The sequence below is a fragment of the Polyodon spathula genome, chromosome 10, assembly GCF_017654505.1.
Source record: "Polyodon spathula isolate WHYD16114869_AA chromosome 10, ASM1765450v1, whole genome shotgun sequence".
NCBI classification, from domain to species: domain Eukaryota; kingdom Metazoa; phylum Chordata; class Actinopteri; order Acipenseriformes; family Polyodontidae; genus Polyodon; species Polyodon spathula.
Genome location: NC_054543.1, coordinates 34,612,612 through 34,625,391, shown reverse-complemented (window position 1 = coordinate 34,625,391; position 12,780 = coordinate 34,612,612). Strand labels below are relative to the sequence as shown.

General features: G+C 35.8%; 1 protein-coding gene across 1 annotated transcript in view; it reads right to left on the bottom strand.

Annotated features, from left to right (window-relative positions):
- The window catches only part of LOC121322179 (ubiquitin-conjugating enzyme E2 E3), a 28,345-nt gene extending 16,037 nt beyond the window's left edge, over positions 1–12,308 (bottom strand). Inside the window, exons 1-3 of the mRNA XM_041261764.1 lie at positions 12,141–12,308; positions 10,750–10,957; positions 9,390–9,440 (exon numbers count right to left, since the gene is read on the bottom strand). Coding sequence (XP_041117698.1) covers positions 9,390–9,440; positions 10,750–10,949 — 251 coding nt within the window. The 5' untranslated portion in view covers positions 10,950–10,957; positions 12,141–12,308. The remainder of the gene's footprint in view (positions 1–9,389; positions 9,441–10,749; positions 10,958–12,140) is intronic.
- Positions 12,309–12,780: the final 472 nt, after the last annotated feature.

The window sequence follows — 12,780 nt, the reverse complement described above, 5'->3', positions numbered from 1 at the left end:
GACTGTTCTGCTTTTTTCCATTGCTTCCTCAACTGCCTCCTTTCTCTAAGTGTTCAAACTCCTGCTGCTGTCTAACTTTCCAGGAATAGTTTGTACTTTTTCCTTCCTTTTTTCAATTCCAAACCTCTCGCTTCCATATGTGTAGATGATGTCCCCAAATTTATCTAGCTTCTTTTCAACTGTTCCATTTAACCTTTCCAAAGTAAAACAGAGATCCGTGCTTACTGTGTCCCATGCAGTTTCCTCACAAGCTCTTGGCCATTTAACTCCAGGCTTGTGCCCGTTGAGGTTCTTTTCTCTCTTACGCTGGTTTGTCTGACCGGGTTTGCAAGGATCATTAGGTTCATCACTAGTTGTATCCACGCAAGTCCTCCTCACGCCTATGACAGGGGTGCTGATATCCTGCGAACTGTGGTTTGCTTCCTGTTGCTGGATTTCATTCGACTGACTTGACTGACTTCGTAAGAATTACTGATCAATGTGAGGCCCTTGTCCCTTCTCCCTCGAGCATTTCATTCTCCCTTGATGAATCTTCAAAACCCTGACCGTTGTCACCTTGCTCCAGCCGCAGACACAAACCTGGAGTTCCATGTCATTGCTAACTGCAGATCTTGAACTAGTCTTTTGTGAAGTACTCTCCATTCTCATATCCGTTTCCATTCCTAAGTCATTAACCATGTTATCCAACGTTGAGTCATCTTCCGCCCCCGCCCTCGCAGACTCTAGGGGTATTTTTCTCTTTCATTTCTTAGAAGCCTTGGGCGGGTGTCTCCAGCATCATGTTTACCTTTGATATAAACTATACTAAGAAATTACAAATTAAGACAACTCAAAAGATCTTACTACAGTAGCAATTCGGTGTCCTTGTTGTACAGTACACCAGCATAGTCAACGAGAAACTGAATCCTTACCTGCCTGTGTTGTAAAACACAGTACACAGTAAATACACCTATGAATACATACAATAGGCAGTTCTGATTATTTTGAAAGTCATCGTATTCCTGGATGTATTCTACACTACCTGTACAAGTAGATTACTGCACAAATGACTAAATAATTATCTGTAACTGTGGATTTCGCTTCTTCACACATTTGCAGCTAGAATTCAATTCTTTATTAAGTTCACAGTAAGAGCACCAAGGTAAGAAACAGTAAGGAGGTAGCAAGTCAAGCAAATAAGGATACGACGATATAACAGGAAATGTAAAAATGTAAATGACAATTATATATGATATGAATGCCACCTACCATTTTCCCTAACAGTGCCAAGTACACATACTGTAACAGACTTATTTCGACCCTGTGACAGCACAAGGACTGCTACAATGACAGATGCCTATCTTAGCCACATACTCAGCAAGGTAATGTAACAACTCTGCTCTATTTAAAGATACATGCGTCAGGAAGTGGTATGTATTGTGGTTTACATTTAAATCACTCAATATAATTTCTCTTGGTGCTGTACTACACTCTTCATGTTGTATGGCATTTTTACCACAATGCCGCATTAATTTTCTGGAAGACTGTTCAATATCTGTTTTTTACTGTTGTTTACTGTAGCACAATCACGGTTTGCCTGCCATTTTTAAACTAACTACAGTAAATAAAATGATAAACCATGCCCACGATTGCCATACCAGCACTGCAGTACAAAGTGTCTATATACTTTTTAAATAGTTTTTTCTGGCTCCCCTTTCTTCATACCCCAAACGTCTTGGCAGGTTCCATTTCTACAGGAAGTCACAAGAGTTTTTGTCTCTGGCACTTTATAGCGGCCTACAGTATAGTATGTGAGAGCTAGACTAAAAGGATAAGACTCATAAATCTTTACACAAGGATGTTATCTCAAAACTATTGAACCTTACGACTAGAGCTGGCAGAATGGAGAAATAACACATTTCTTATCCATATTATACAGAATTTTAACAACCGCGAACACATTCAGAATTAAGCAGTACAAATACAGTAAATGCTACCCATTTCAAATGGCATTTCCTGCCTGTAAGTATAAGAATAAGGATAGCACAGAATTAATACTGGTACAAGCACGTTATAAGCATGAAGTATCTTCATTTAAAATGCCCTTTTAAAGGGAGTCAATCATTCTAAATAGTGGTGGGTCCCCCTACTGTATGGCAATTTCCTAGCAGGGTCAAGAAAGCACATACAGTAGGAAGTCTTAATTAAAATTAAAAGCAAATGCTGCACACATTTTAATGTGCTGTGTTAAATCTGAAGATCAATGAGGGCAACCTGTCAAAAAAATAAACTCTCCTACACCACATTTACAGAATCAACTTTAAAGCCAGATTTGAGGCGGCTTAGCTATTTTTTTGTTGTGTAAATGCAGCCGTCCTTATTCCAGCCGTCTCAAAAGTGGCCTGCTCCAGAGCTTGGCATTAGGACAGTTTTGGTCAGTTTCTCGCTCTACTGTGAACGCATGTGTCCTCGATTCCCCACTGTCAGCGTCACTCAGCCATCTACTTGGGAACAGGACGCATAAACACATGTTGTGGACATGGCAGGCCAGACTGATCAGAGCCGGTGGTCAGAATATTTTTTAAATCTATTCTGGGCAGTTTCACTCATGTACTGGATCCTGGATAGATAGATAAATAGATAAATATATATATATATATATATATATATATATATATATATATATATATATATATATATATACACATACATATATATATACTTACACACACACACACACACACACATCAAAAGTTTGAGTACACCTGCTTGAAACCAGGTTTTTCATGATTATCAATGCTTAACTGTAAACTTGTCTATAAACACTTAATATTTCATTGTATGATATGTGTACTTATATAAGCTGATAACACTATGTAACACAATTTTTGTACCTGGGTAGTAAGTGTTATTTCCTAATTGCTTATGCCTCAAAAGTATAGAAAATGGCTATTATTCCCCACAAACTTTGCTTTTGTGACCAGGACAGCTATATTTCAAAATAGCACTATTTCCAATGGGAAAACGGGCAAGTGTGTGTCTTTTCGTTCACATAAAGTCAGAAAAAAACAACATATGAATCCAAATTAACATGTATTTATACTAAAGTAATACAAAAATGACTACAAAAGATTTAGAAGTGAGTAGTTTTTCGAGATTTACGATTATACTGTAAAGATAGAAGCTCCTTCAGCTGATGAACACCTGTACGTGAACAGGAAAGGCTACCACAGCATAAATGTGCATAAGATTATCAACTGTGTGGCACGCTGGCCTGGCTCAACCCATGATTCTCGCATCCTGAGGCAGTCAATTATACATTAAGCTTTTGATGGTGGCGTAATACCTATAATACTGCTGGGAGACAGTGGATATCAGCTGAAACCTTGGTTACTTTCACCATTCATCAACCCAACAAATGTAGCCCAAGTGTAAAAACATTTAAATGCAAAATCTACAGTTTGTCTTTAGTTAATTATTTTTATAGATACTGAGGTATAAATAACTAATTAAAATAAATATTGTGGAAACAAAACGTTGCTTACTTTTTTCAATGCAAAACAGTACGTTAAATTATTGTTCATGTAATCATAGGAAACTTACACTGCCAGACCCACAGGGACCAAATGGTGTACCTGAGTATGAAGAGACTGAACTGCCTGAGCAAGCAGGAGGACTGGATGAAGATGGCTCAGGAAGATTTATTCGACAAATGATTGTGAAGAACTGCTTCTCCATTTAATGTTTTACATATTAGTATTTTCAAAACCATATGAAATCTCCCACAGAATTTAAAATCACAACCCCTTCTATAAAATCCAAGTGTAAAACAAACCTGTAGCACCTCAGGGACTCTGATTTTTGTCTGTAGCAGGCCTCAAAATATCCTTTAGATCTTCAGCAAATGTTATGATGGTTTGCCTTTGGTAAACAAAACCTTTCAATGTAAGTGAAATAATAATAATAAACTTAGCTTGTTGTGATTTCGTTTGTATTTAACCTCAATAACTTCTTATTAGCATAATACATCTTATTAGGACAAATGTAGACATATTTAAATTAAACTTGTATTTAAGACTTTAGTATCTGTATTTTACCCGTAATAATGAAAATAATTACTCATAAATAACATTACTCACACAATTTTAGAAATTACTAACAATTACTAAACAAATGCATTAATATTTTACTAAAACTTACTAAATATTACTGTGGAATTGGAACTCGGATATATAATTTCAAAGTTGTACTACAAAGAATTGAGTTTGATAATCTGTTGCATTAAACTAATGTTCTGACATTCTTGTTATTTCCATGTGTAATTTTTTTTTTCTTTTCTTGAGTCTAATTTTTCTATTTCTAAATTTAGCTTCCTCTCCTCAAGAGTTAAATTGTGGTTTTGTTTCTCCATTGTCATAGCCATGGTTTCTCGGCTCTCTCACTCTCCCAGTGCTGCACTCTGGTTGCTCCTGTACAGCTCGCTGTATTGGGACCTACTGAGTCTACTGATGTGGAGTGAAAAAAATAGCTTACTTTACTAAAATGCTAGTTCAATAAGTGTTTCAGCTTTTGTATGCTGGTTATAGTAGTGTTAATATATCCAATAATAATACCTACCATCCTTTATTTAATTTTTTTGTATTCAATTAGCATATCTCTAGACCTATATATTTAAATCTAACAAAACATAATAAAATTGTACAATTTCGCTTACACAGTAAACTTAGTATGACTAATAAAATCTAACTTTCGGTTGTTACAAATTGCCTGATTTAATGTAATAGTTTTGTTGTTACCGTGCCAACATACCTTCCCTATTTAAGAGAGTTTCACTTTCACTGAAAGTTTCAGCCACACTGCAGCACTGCTGTCTCAGACAGACTCCACTCCTTCTTCCACTGGCAATCCCCAAAACATTGGCGATTCCTCCCCATAAATTTCAATAACCCATTCCGTGGTCCTCCTGTAGTATGTTGGTGTTTCCTCTTGTACAAAACTAGTCCACATACTGGGTGTTTATAAATTATATAAAATCAACTTTTTGTCAGATTAAACCAAAATTAATCTGAAAGGTCTACTGTGTAGAAGCAAGGCTATGATAAGAGAATATTTGTAAATGGCAGTAAATGTTATCATGATGTAGAGCAAAAAGAAAACAAAGGCTTAATCAGTGCAAGAGGGGGGGGAAACATTTGAATGTGGAAACCGAAAATGCTTGTAGTACGTAGAATTTTTTTTTTTTTTTTTATATTTTTGTTAATTCCTCCTAAGGACATTTTTAATTAATCTTTAAAAACATATTTACTGTATTAATCATTTACAAAGTAGGGCCTATACAACCTTAATTTATACTTGCTATTAACGCAGAACAAAAAAAAACAAAAAAAAATGTTTCTTCTTATTTGTTTATTTAGCAGACACCTTTATCCAAGGTGACTTTCACAGACTAGGGTGTGTTAACTATGCAACACCTGCAGAGTCACTTACAACAACGTCTCACCTGAAAGACGGAGCACAAGGAGGTTAAGTGACTTGCTCAGGGTCACACAATGAGTCAGTGGTTGAGCTGGGACCTCCTGGTTCAAGCCCTTCTCTTTAACCACTGGACCACAAATTACTCAACTGTAATCTACATTCGAAATTAACAATATAACACATAAAACTGTCGGACAAAACTGTACGGACACCAGGTGTAAATTCAGAATCTGTTTCCGTGTTCAGACATCACAATGTGCCATTATTTTTGACGACTGCTGTGCAGAGCAAAAAAATAAATAAATTGAACAAAAATTTGAATAAAAAAAACATACTGAAATTTAGGAAAAGACTGGCTGGTGGTAACCTACCCAAAACCATTAGTCCAAGACATGAAGACAGTTACCAGTTTGAAGCTTTACAGTATTTAAAAAGGGCAGCCCATCTTTAGCACAGGAACTTCTAGATTTCCGAGGTGCTGATTGAATGTTAGATGCTCATCACATCTCCATCACACTGCTGATCAATAATCACCTGGCACCCATTCAATTCACATAGAAATATTTTCAGACACCTCTTCTCAACAGCATAAATGTCTCCTGCATGTTTTGTAACACAACATACCATGAATCTGACAGCTGGCAGAAAGTCAAAACTAAATAAAGACCAGGTTTGTCACTTGTATTATTAGTGTATTTTTTAAGCCAAAACTGAAAGCAAAACAACTGATGAGACATGGAAATGGAAAAAAATAGGTAGCCCATTTTTCACATTATTAAATGTAATGCTCATTTACTGAGCTTGTGACACACTCGGTTTATTCCTCATTTAAGAGTCTGTGCCAAAGAGGCATGTGACTGATTCATAAATGTTACTGTGTTATAATCACCCTTTTCAGACAAAACCCTTTTAAAATGAATCTTCCCCCAGAGTTCTTACACTTACATGTTTGTGACATACAGTACCCCACCATAGCCTTAAGAACAACATTAGAGCTATGGTGAAAAAGGTCTGATTGACCAGGATATCCATTGTATGTAAATGTATGACGGGCAAGCACCATACTGTATATCCTGAGATTCTGAAAGACCTACCCTGTGCAACATGATGTTCTATCCAAGTTTCACCACAACTAATAGATAAAGCTATAAAGTGTGACATACTGTATGTGTAACATGCAGAACAGCAGTTCAAATATATCCCTGTGGGGTCCCCAGCCTGGGGTAGACAAACAGCCAACATTCAGTAAACAGTTTCTATTTTATTGGACTGCTTTTACAGTACTTGTTTTACCAAAATAGATCAACTGTCCTTCACAATGTACTCAAATTTTAAACACTTATTAAATAAAAAATGTACAAAATGTAAAACTGCTAAAAAAAAAAAAAAAAGAACACATGGTGTGCGCACTTCAGCTACTAAAAAAAGTCCTGCCCTATTCCGTTCTAGTGATTTTCTAGTGTGCAAACATGAAAAAATTGATATCGTCTAGATTGCATTTCTAAATCCTCACCACAAGCAATTCATCATGCTACACATCTGCATTTGTTTCCACTACTGCATCCAGTTCACTGCTGTGGTAATAATGTAAAAATGTAACTTCATGTTATGACACAAAGAACTAGGGTTAACGCATAATACTGTAGATTAAAGTACATGTTTGTTTCATATTATTTAGATATATATATATATATATATATATATATATATATATATATATATACACACACACAGTGCCTTGCAAAAGTGTTCAGACCCCTGACCAATTCTCTCATGTTACCGAATTACAAATAGTATATTGAAATTTCATTCTGTTCGATATTTTATTTTAAAACACTTAAACTCAAAATCAATTATTGTAAGGTGACATTGGTTTTATGTTGGGAAATATTTTTAAGAAAAATAAAAAACTGAAATATCTTGCTTGCATAAGTATTCAACCCCCCACACATTAATATTTAATACATTTTCCTTCACATTCACAGCTTTACCAATGATCCTTCAACAGTGGGGTTTTTATCCAGAAAATGTGACAGCAACTTTAATGGTTCACAGGTGGAGGCCAATGGTAAGGTAAGTGTGTCCTCGTTAGAGCAATTTCTTTCATCGGTGCAAACTAGGAGCTTCCACAGCACAGGGGTTGAATACTTATGCAACTAGTTTTAAAAAAATGGCAAATGAAAAACAGCTCTATGTGATATGTAAGATTAATATAAAAACAAAATCAACACAGCAGCTCTTGAGCCTCTATTTAGAAAGTTTTAGACAGCAAAAAGTAAATAAACCAGATTATGCAAACACACACATAGTGGTCTCTATTGAAAGCCATGGAAATGCACCGTGCTGCTTCACAGCAAGCCAGAATCTCATGGGACAGAAAAAAGGCAATCACTTTATTCTGAGATGTCTTGCTTAAAACAGCACCCAACTTCCAGAAAATGTTGTGTAGTGACTTTTATATAGACTGGATATTACATATACTTTGTTGCGACTTTCTGTTAAGTGGAACGTAATAAATGAGAACCAAAATGGCAAGTTTTTTCCCCTTCACTTTACAATGCCATTTCCACATTTGTTTCATTTGAAGTGTTTAAAGTTAAATTTCAGTTTTCATTTGCTTGTTCAGCTACAAAAAGGCACAAGTAAACCTCAGGTTATTAATTTATGAAACAGTGTCGATGGCCACTGTTTACTCTGAAGAAACAGCAATGGCGGGGAATGAAAAAAAAAAAAAATAATCAAGTGCATTGTCAACTTTATGTACTACTTTTTTTGTGGAATAAACAAAACAACATCTAACAAACTTCTATTCGGCATCTTTTGTTTTGTAGTTAATTCACTGGGGTAAAGCAAGTCCCACACAACATATTCTTTATTCCTGGGATATTTTTATTTTTATTTTATTTTAAGGTGTTACATATGGTAAGATCTTGCTGGAAAATAAAGGCAGGTGCCATAGCCACACCCACACCCAAATACAGGCTACACTATCACAAATACTAGGCAGTGTATCAATGCTGAAGACACAATTCCACAACATGTAAATGTGTATGTTAAAAAAAAAAAAATTATAGCAGGATCTCACTATTATTCATCTTTTTATCTTTTTTTTGTTATTAAAGGCTACTACTGTCACCAATGCGAATCTACCATATGCTTATTCATTTACTCACCATTGGTTTTAGATAGAAAAACTGTTCGTACTGAACAGACAGAAAGATAAGGCTTTGCATAATCAAAAATAAAAGCTTCATTCAGTGATAAAGAGTTACTGGACCAGCACACATGTAAACTAATACAGTTTCAGTCATACAAGCACCGAACAGCATTTTTCTACTATAAAACACAATCAAATTCACTTTGCATGCATGTCATAAGGAAAATAAAGCAACATTATCCTATTTAACATATCTAAATTCATATTTCAAATGTTCAGACAAACATACTACTTGAACTTTCATCACAGGACTAAAGTTTCAGACAATCTTTTTCAAATCATGATACTACAATATTATTAACTGTAAGAGCCTATCAAAATATCTTAATTTAACTTGATAACTTCACAAATAAATACATAGCAATGATCCACATGCAGATATTTACAGCACAAAACTGTTTGCAACAGTATCTATTTAACATGGAACACAAACCCAGTTCTCAAACGGGTTTATTATGAACAGCATTTATACAGAAAATAAATTATTAACCATTCAAAAAAGGCACATTTCAGCAGGTAATTTCCCTAAAGGGCAGCCTTTAGAAACCACAAACCATATTTACATACCACACAAAAATAACTGCTAACTTTACCTGCATATCAAAGTATCTAAACAAGATGCAACAGCCAGGTTTCCTATATTTTAATGAAAAAAAAACTGTCAAAGGCAAATTCACACCACCATCCTGCAGCTAATAAAACCCTTTACATACAATACCTGCAGTTTGGAGGAGGATCCAGAGTAATTTCAGCTAGCTCCTTCTGAATTCTATGAGAAAATGAGGAAAAAGACACTGAGCATTGAAAGTAGTTGGGGAATAACACTGCCCCCTACCACCATGCAGTTAAATGCAAGGCAGGCTGTGCCTTCAGTAAAGCTAACATGGCTGCTTCCTCTTTGTTCTCAGAGGCATAACCCAAATCCCTTAACAGGAAAACTTTACAGCATTTAATTCTCCCTTTCCCGTCACCAAATAATGCCACTTTCGCCACCAGCAGATAGCCCTCATTAATAGGCTCCTAGCAGATCTGCAATTTGCAGGTTATAGTCACTTTTGGCACAAAAGATTTTCTTTTAAAGCTTATATGCAAATGAGACAGAAAGGGAGGGGGTTGTGCTGGCATATTTGACAAGGACTTTAAACCAGTGCTACAATGCTGTTACTGAAGCATTATTAACAAGATATAGATAAAAAAAAGTTAGGTTTTTTTTTGCGTCAGTAAATATTTTAAGTGTTTTCTCTTTCTGACAGATTCTACCTTTTAATTTTATAACACACACACATATATATATATATATATATATATATATATATATATATATATATATATATATATATATATATATATATATATATTTTATTTTAAGGTAAACAGTTCTGAACATCCTGTGCGATATTACATATGTTTATTAGTTAAACTTTTTTCACACATAATCAAATTCATTGTAGTAACTATTGCATTTATATTTTATTTAAGTTTTAACTAAAGAGGGCATGGTTCAAGACAATTAGATATTCTTGTGAAATGACCTACACTGACATTTACAAATTCAAGCTATATAGTTAAAGACACCTGTTCATTGCTCCTGTAGTAGCATACGTTGTGTTAATTAGTTTATCTTTTACAATTTCCAGTTTTATCTATCAGACCGATTAAGCGGATTAAAAAATTGTCAAAATTCTAAAACAACAGTAATACTTATTCTTCTTGAAGTACAGCACCAAATGTTTAAAATCTGGCTATTAAAATGTGTCTGTCAGTTCACATATTTCATGTGAACTGAGAGTACATTATAATAAGAAAAAAAAAAATCGAAAAATTGAGGTTTTTGTGAAACCTATTTCATTACTAATATTTAGAATACATATTGAATTTAAAAGAACTGAAAAATAGGAACTGTGTTCTTTCATTGTTGCTGTGTAGTACGAAACAAAAAAAAACATGCTGAGACGTGAACATACAGTTGAGGACAGGCTACTGTATTTCTACCTGTTCTGTTTGCTTTTACACTTTATAAAAGGTGGTCAAGTTGAGAGAGTGGAGTGAAAGTTATGGGTTTACTAAATAGGCTTTACCTTTTAGCACTGGTCGACAATTTAGCTGTAGTTTTACTGGACAATTTGGTACTTTTCTTTTGCTGCTGGGCTGCTGTGGGCTGTTTTCTCTCCTCCTGCTCTTCTGGTTCTGGTGCTGGCGGGTCCCTCTGATCCGCATCCGAGCTGCCACTGCTGGTGCTCGGACTTTCATCGTCTGATCTTTGCCTGTCACTGGACATTATCCCCCCTGAACAACAGGAAAATACCTTCTTAACTTTGGAAGGCACTGATCCCTGCACTCAAAACCCCAGTTGATTTTTTTTCAACAGTCTGCTTTAATGCTTCCTGCCCTGCCTGAAAGTGCTTAACAATAAAAAGCTATTTTATGTTATTATGTATACATTGCATATGGCTATATTTGTTGTATGATGAACTTTATAAAACCAGAGATGCATTGAAAGTGATGGATTATTTGTACTTCAATAGGAGACATTGCTGGTGATGTGTATGGTGATTTGCTAACCACTGAATATATACAAAGGTGTTGTGTGTCACTCAGATTTACTGATTTTGAAACTGGTGTATTTTATTTTGTTAGTACATAAGAGTACAGCGATGTTTAATGTTAAACACAACTGTAACGGTGTGCTGCATTTGAAGGAACTTGCATCTAATTTCAGAAATTTAGACATACTTCTTAATGCAATGACAAACGACGCAAGTACGTTTGCAAAAGATGATCAGTAAATGAAAACAAACATCCAGCCCAATATGTCTAATCATTGTGACTCAAAACTAAACAGTCAATAAACTGCTTGTAAATATTTACACTAGATACAGTGCATTTGCATGGGTGACACTAATGAAGTATACTTTCACATGCTAGCAAACACTGCTAAATCGTTTAGCATTTAGACATTCTTAATTATATTAATGCTAATGGACTTTTCGACCCAAAGCGCTTAGTCTGATATTTAAAAAAAGAGCACGGCTATTTTATTTACAGCGTCAGCAACACACACACACAAAAAAAAAAAAAAAAAAAAAAAACAGTCAGACGAGTAAGGAGCTGCAAGGAAAGCATAATTGCACCTTTTCACACAGCGAGGGGGGCAAAATAAAACATTTTATGTTTCGCTCACTTTGAGGAGAGACCGTAATTTCACCAGCGAATAACAAAATATAACTAAAGTAATTTCCTGTAGACTGGGAGTAAAGTGAAATGTGCAGATCCGAGCTTTAAATCCTTTGTAGAGCGAAGAGGTTTGTTATGGTAGAAGGCACGCCAGTATCAGCATGGTGTACCAACTGATGCGTGAAGTCAGTTTCCAGCTACCTCTCTCTCTCGACAGCTGCTAAAAACACTAAGAAAGAACGATCTTTCTCACCCTACCCCGGACTCTGCCTATACCTGAAAGCTCCTTCTTTACCTTTCGTGCGGTCCTGTCCTGATCTGGGGTTGTTAGTAGTGGTATAAATCCTGTGGAAATGGAGCCGGGAAGACGACAGGCTCCGGCCGAGCTGTGAACATTGGAGAATCGGAAAGAGAGGAGGCACTGTACTACGGGCTTGGATGCTGCAGGTGGCGCTGCACGGCGAATCAGTCTCGGGACTCAGAGCAGAACTGTGTGAGACAGGAGGGATGGCTCTTCTCTATTACTCCCTCCGTAGGACAATGGGCAAAATAGCAGACTCAGCGGTAAACTGCTGCGCGTTCTTAGCACAGGAACTACGCGCGCACCCAGAATATTAAAAACAGGAGGTCACTTGATGGAACCGGCGAAGAAAACTTGGCCATATAGATAAAAGCAGGTAATGGCTAAATCTTAAAAGACAAGTGTTCATAGAGTTCAGAAGTTCGTGGTGTAGTGATTCTAAGCTGTCAGTTAGGTATGATTGTTTGTTTGTTTGTTTTACAATATATATGTCCTGAGAAGTCATTTCCAAACGGCAGCAGTGTGTGACTAACTAAGCCTGTGAAAGTTTTTATAACTGCCAACTTTCCTCCTCGCTAAATTTAAGACCAGTGTAATCATTTAGTATCTTCATTCAGCACTCATTAGAAATATT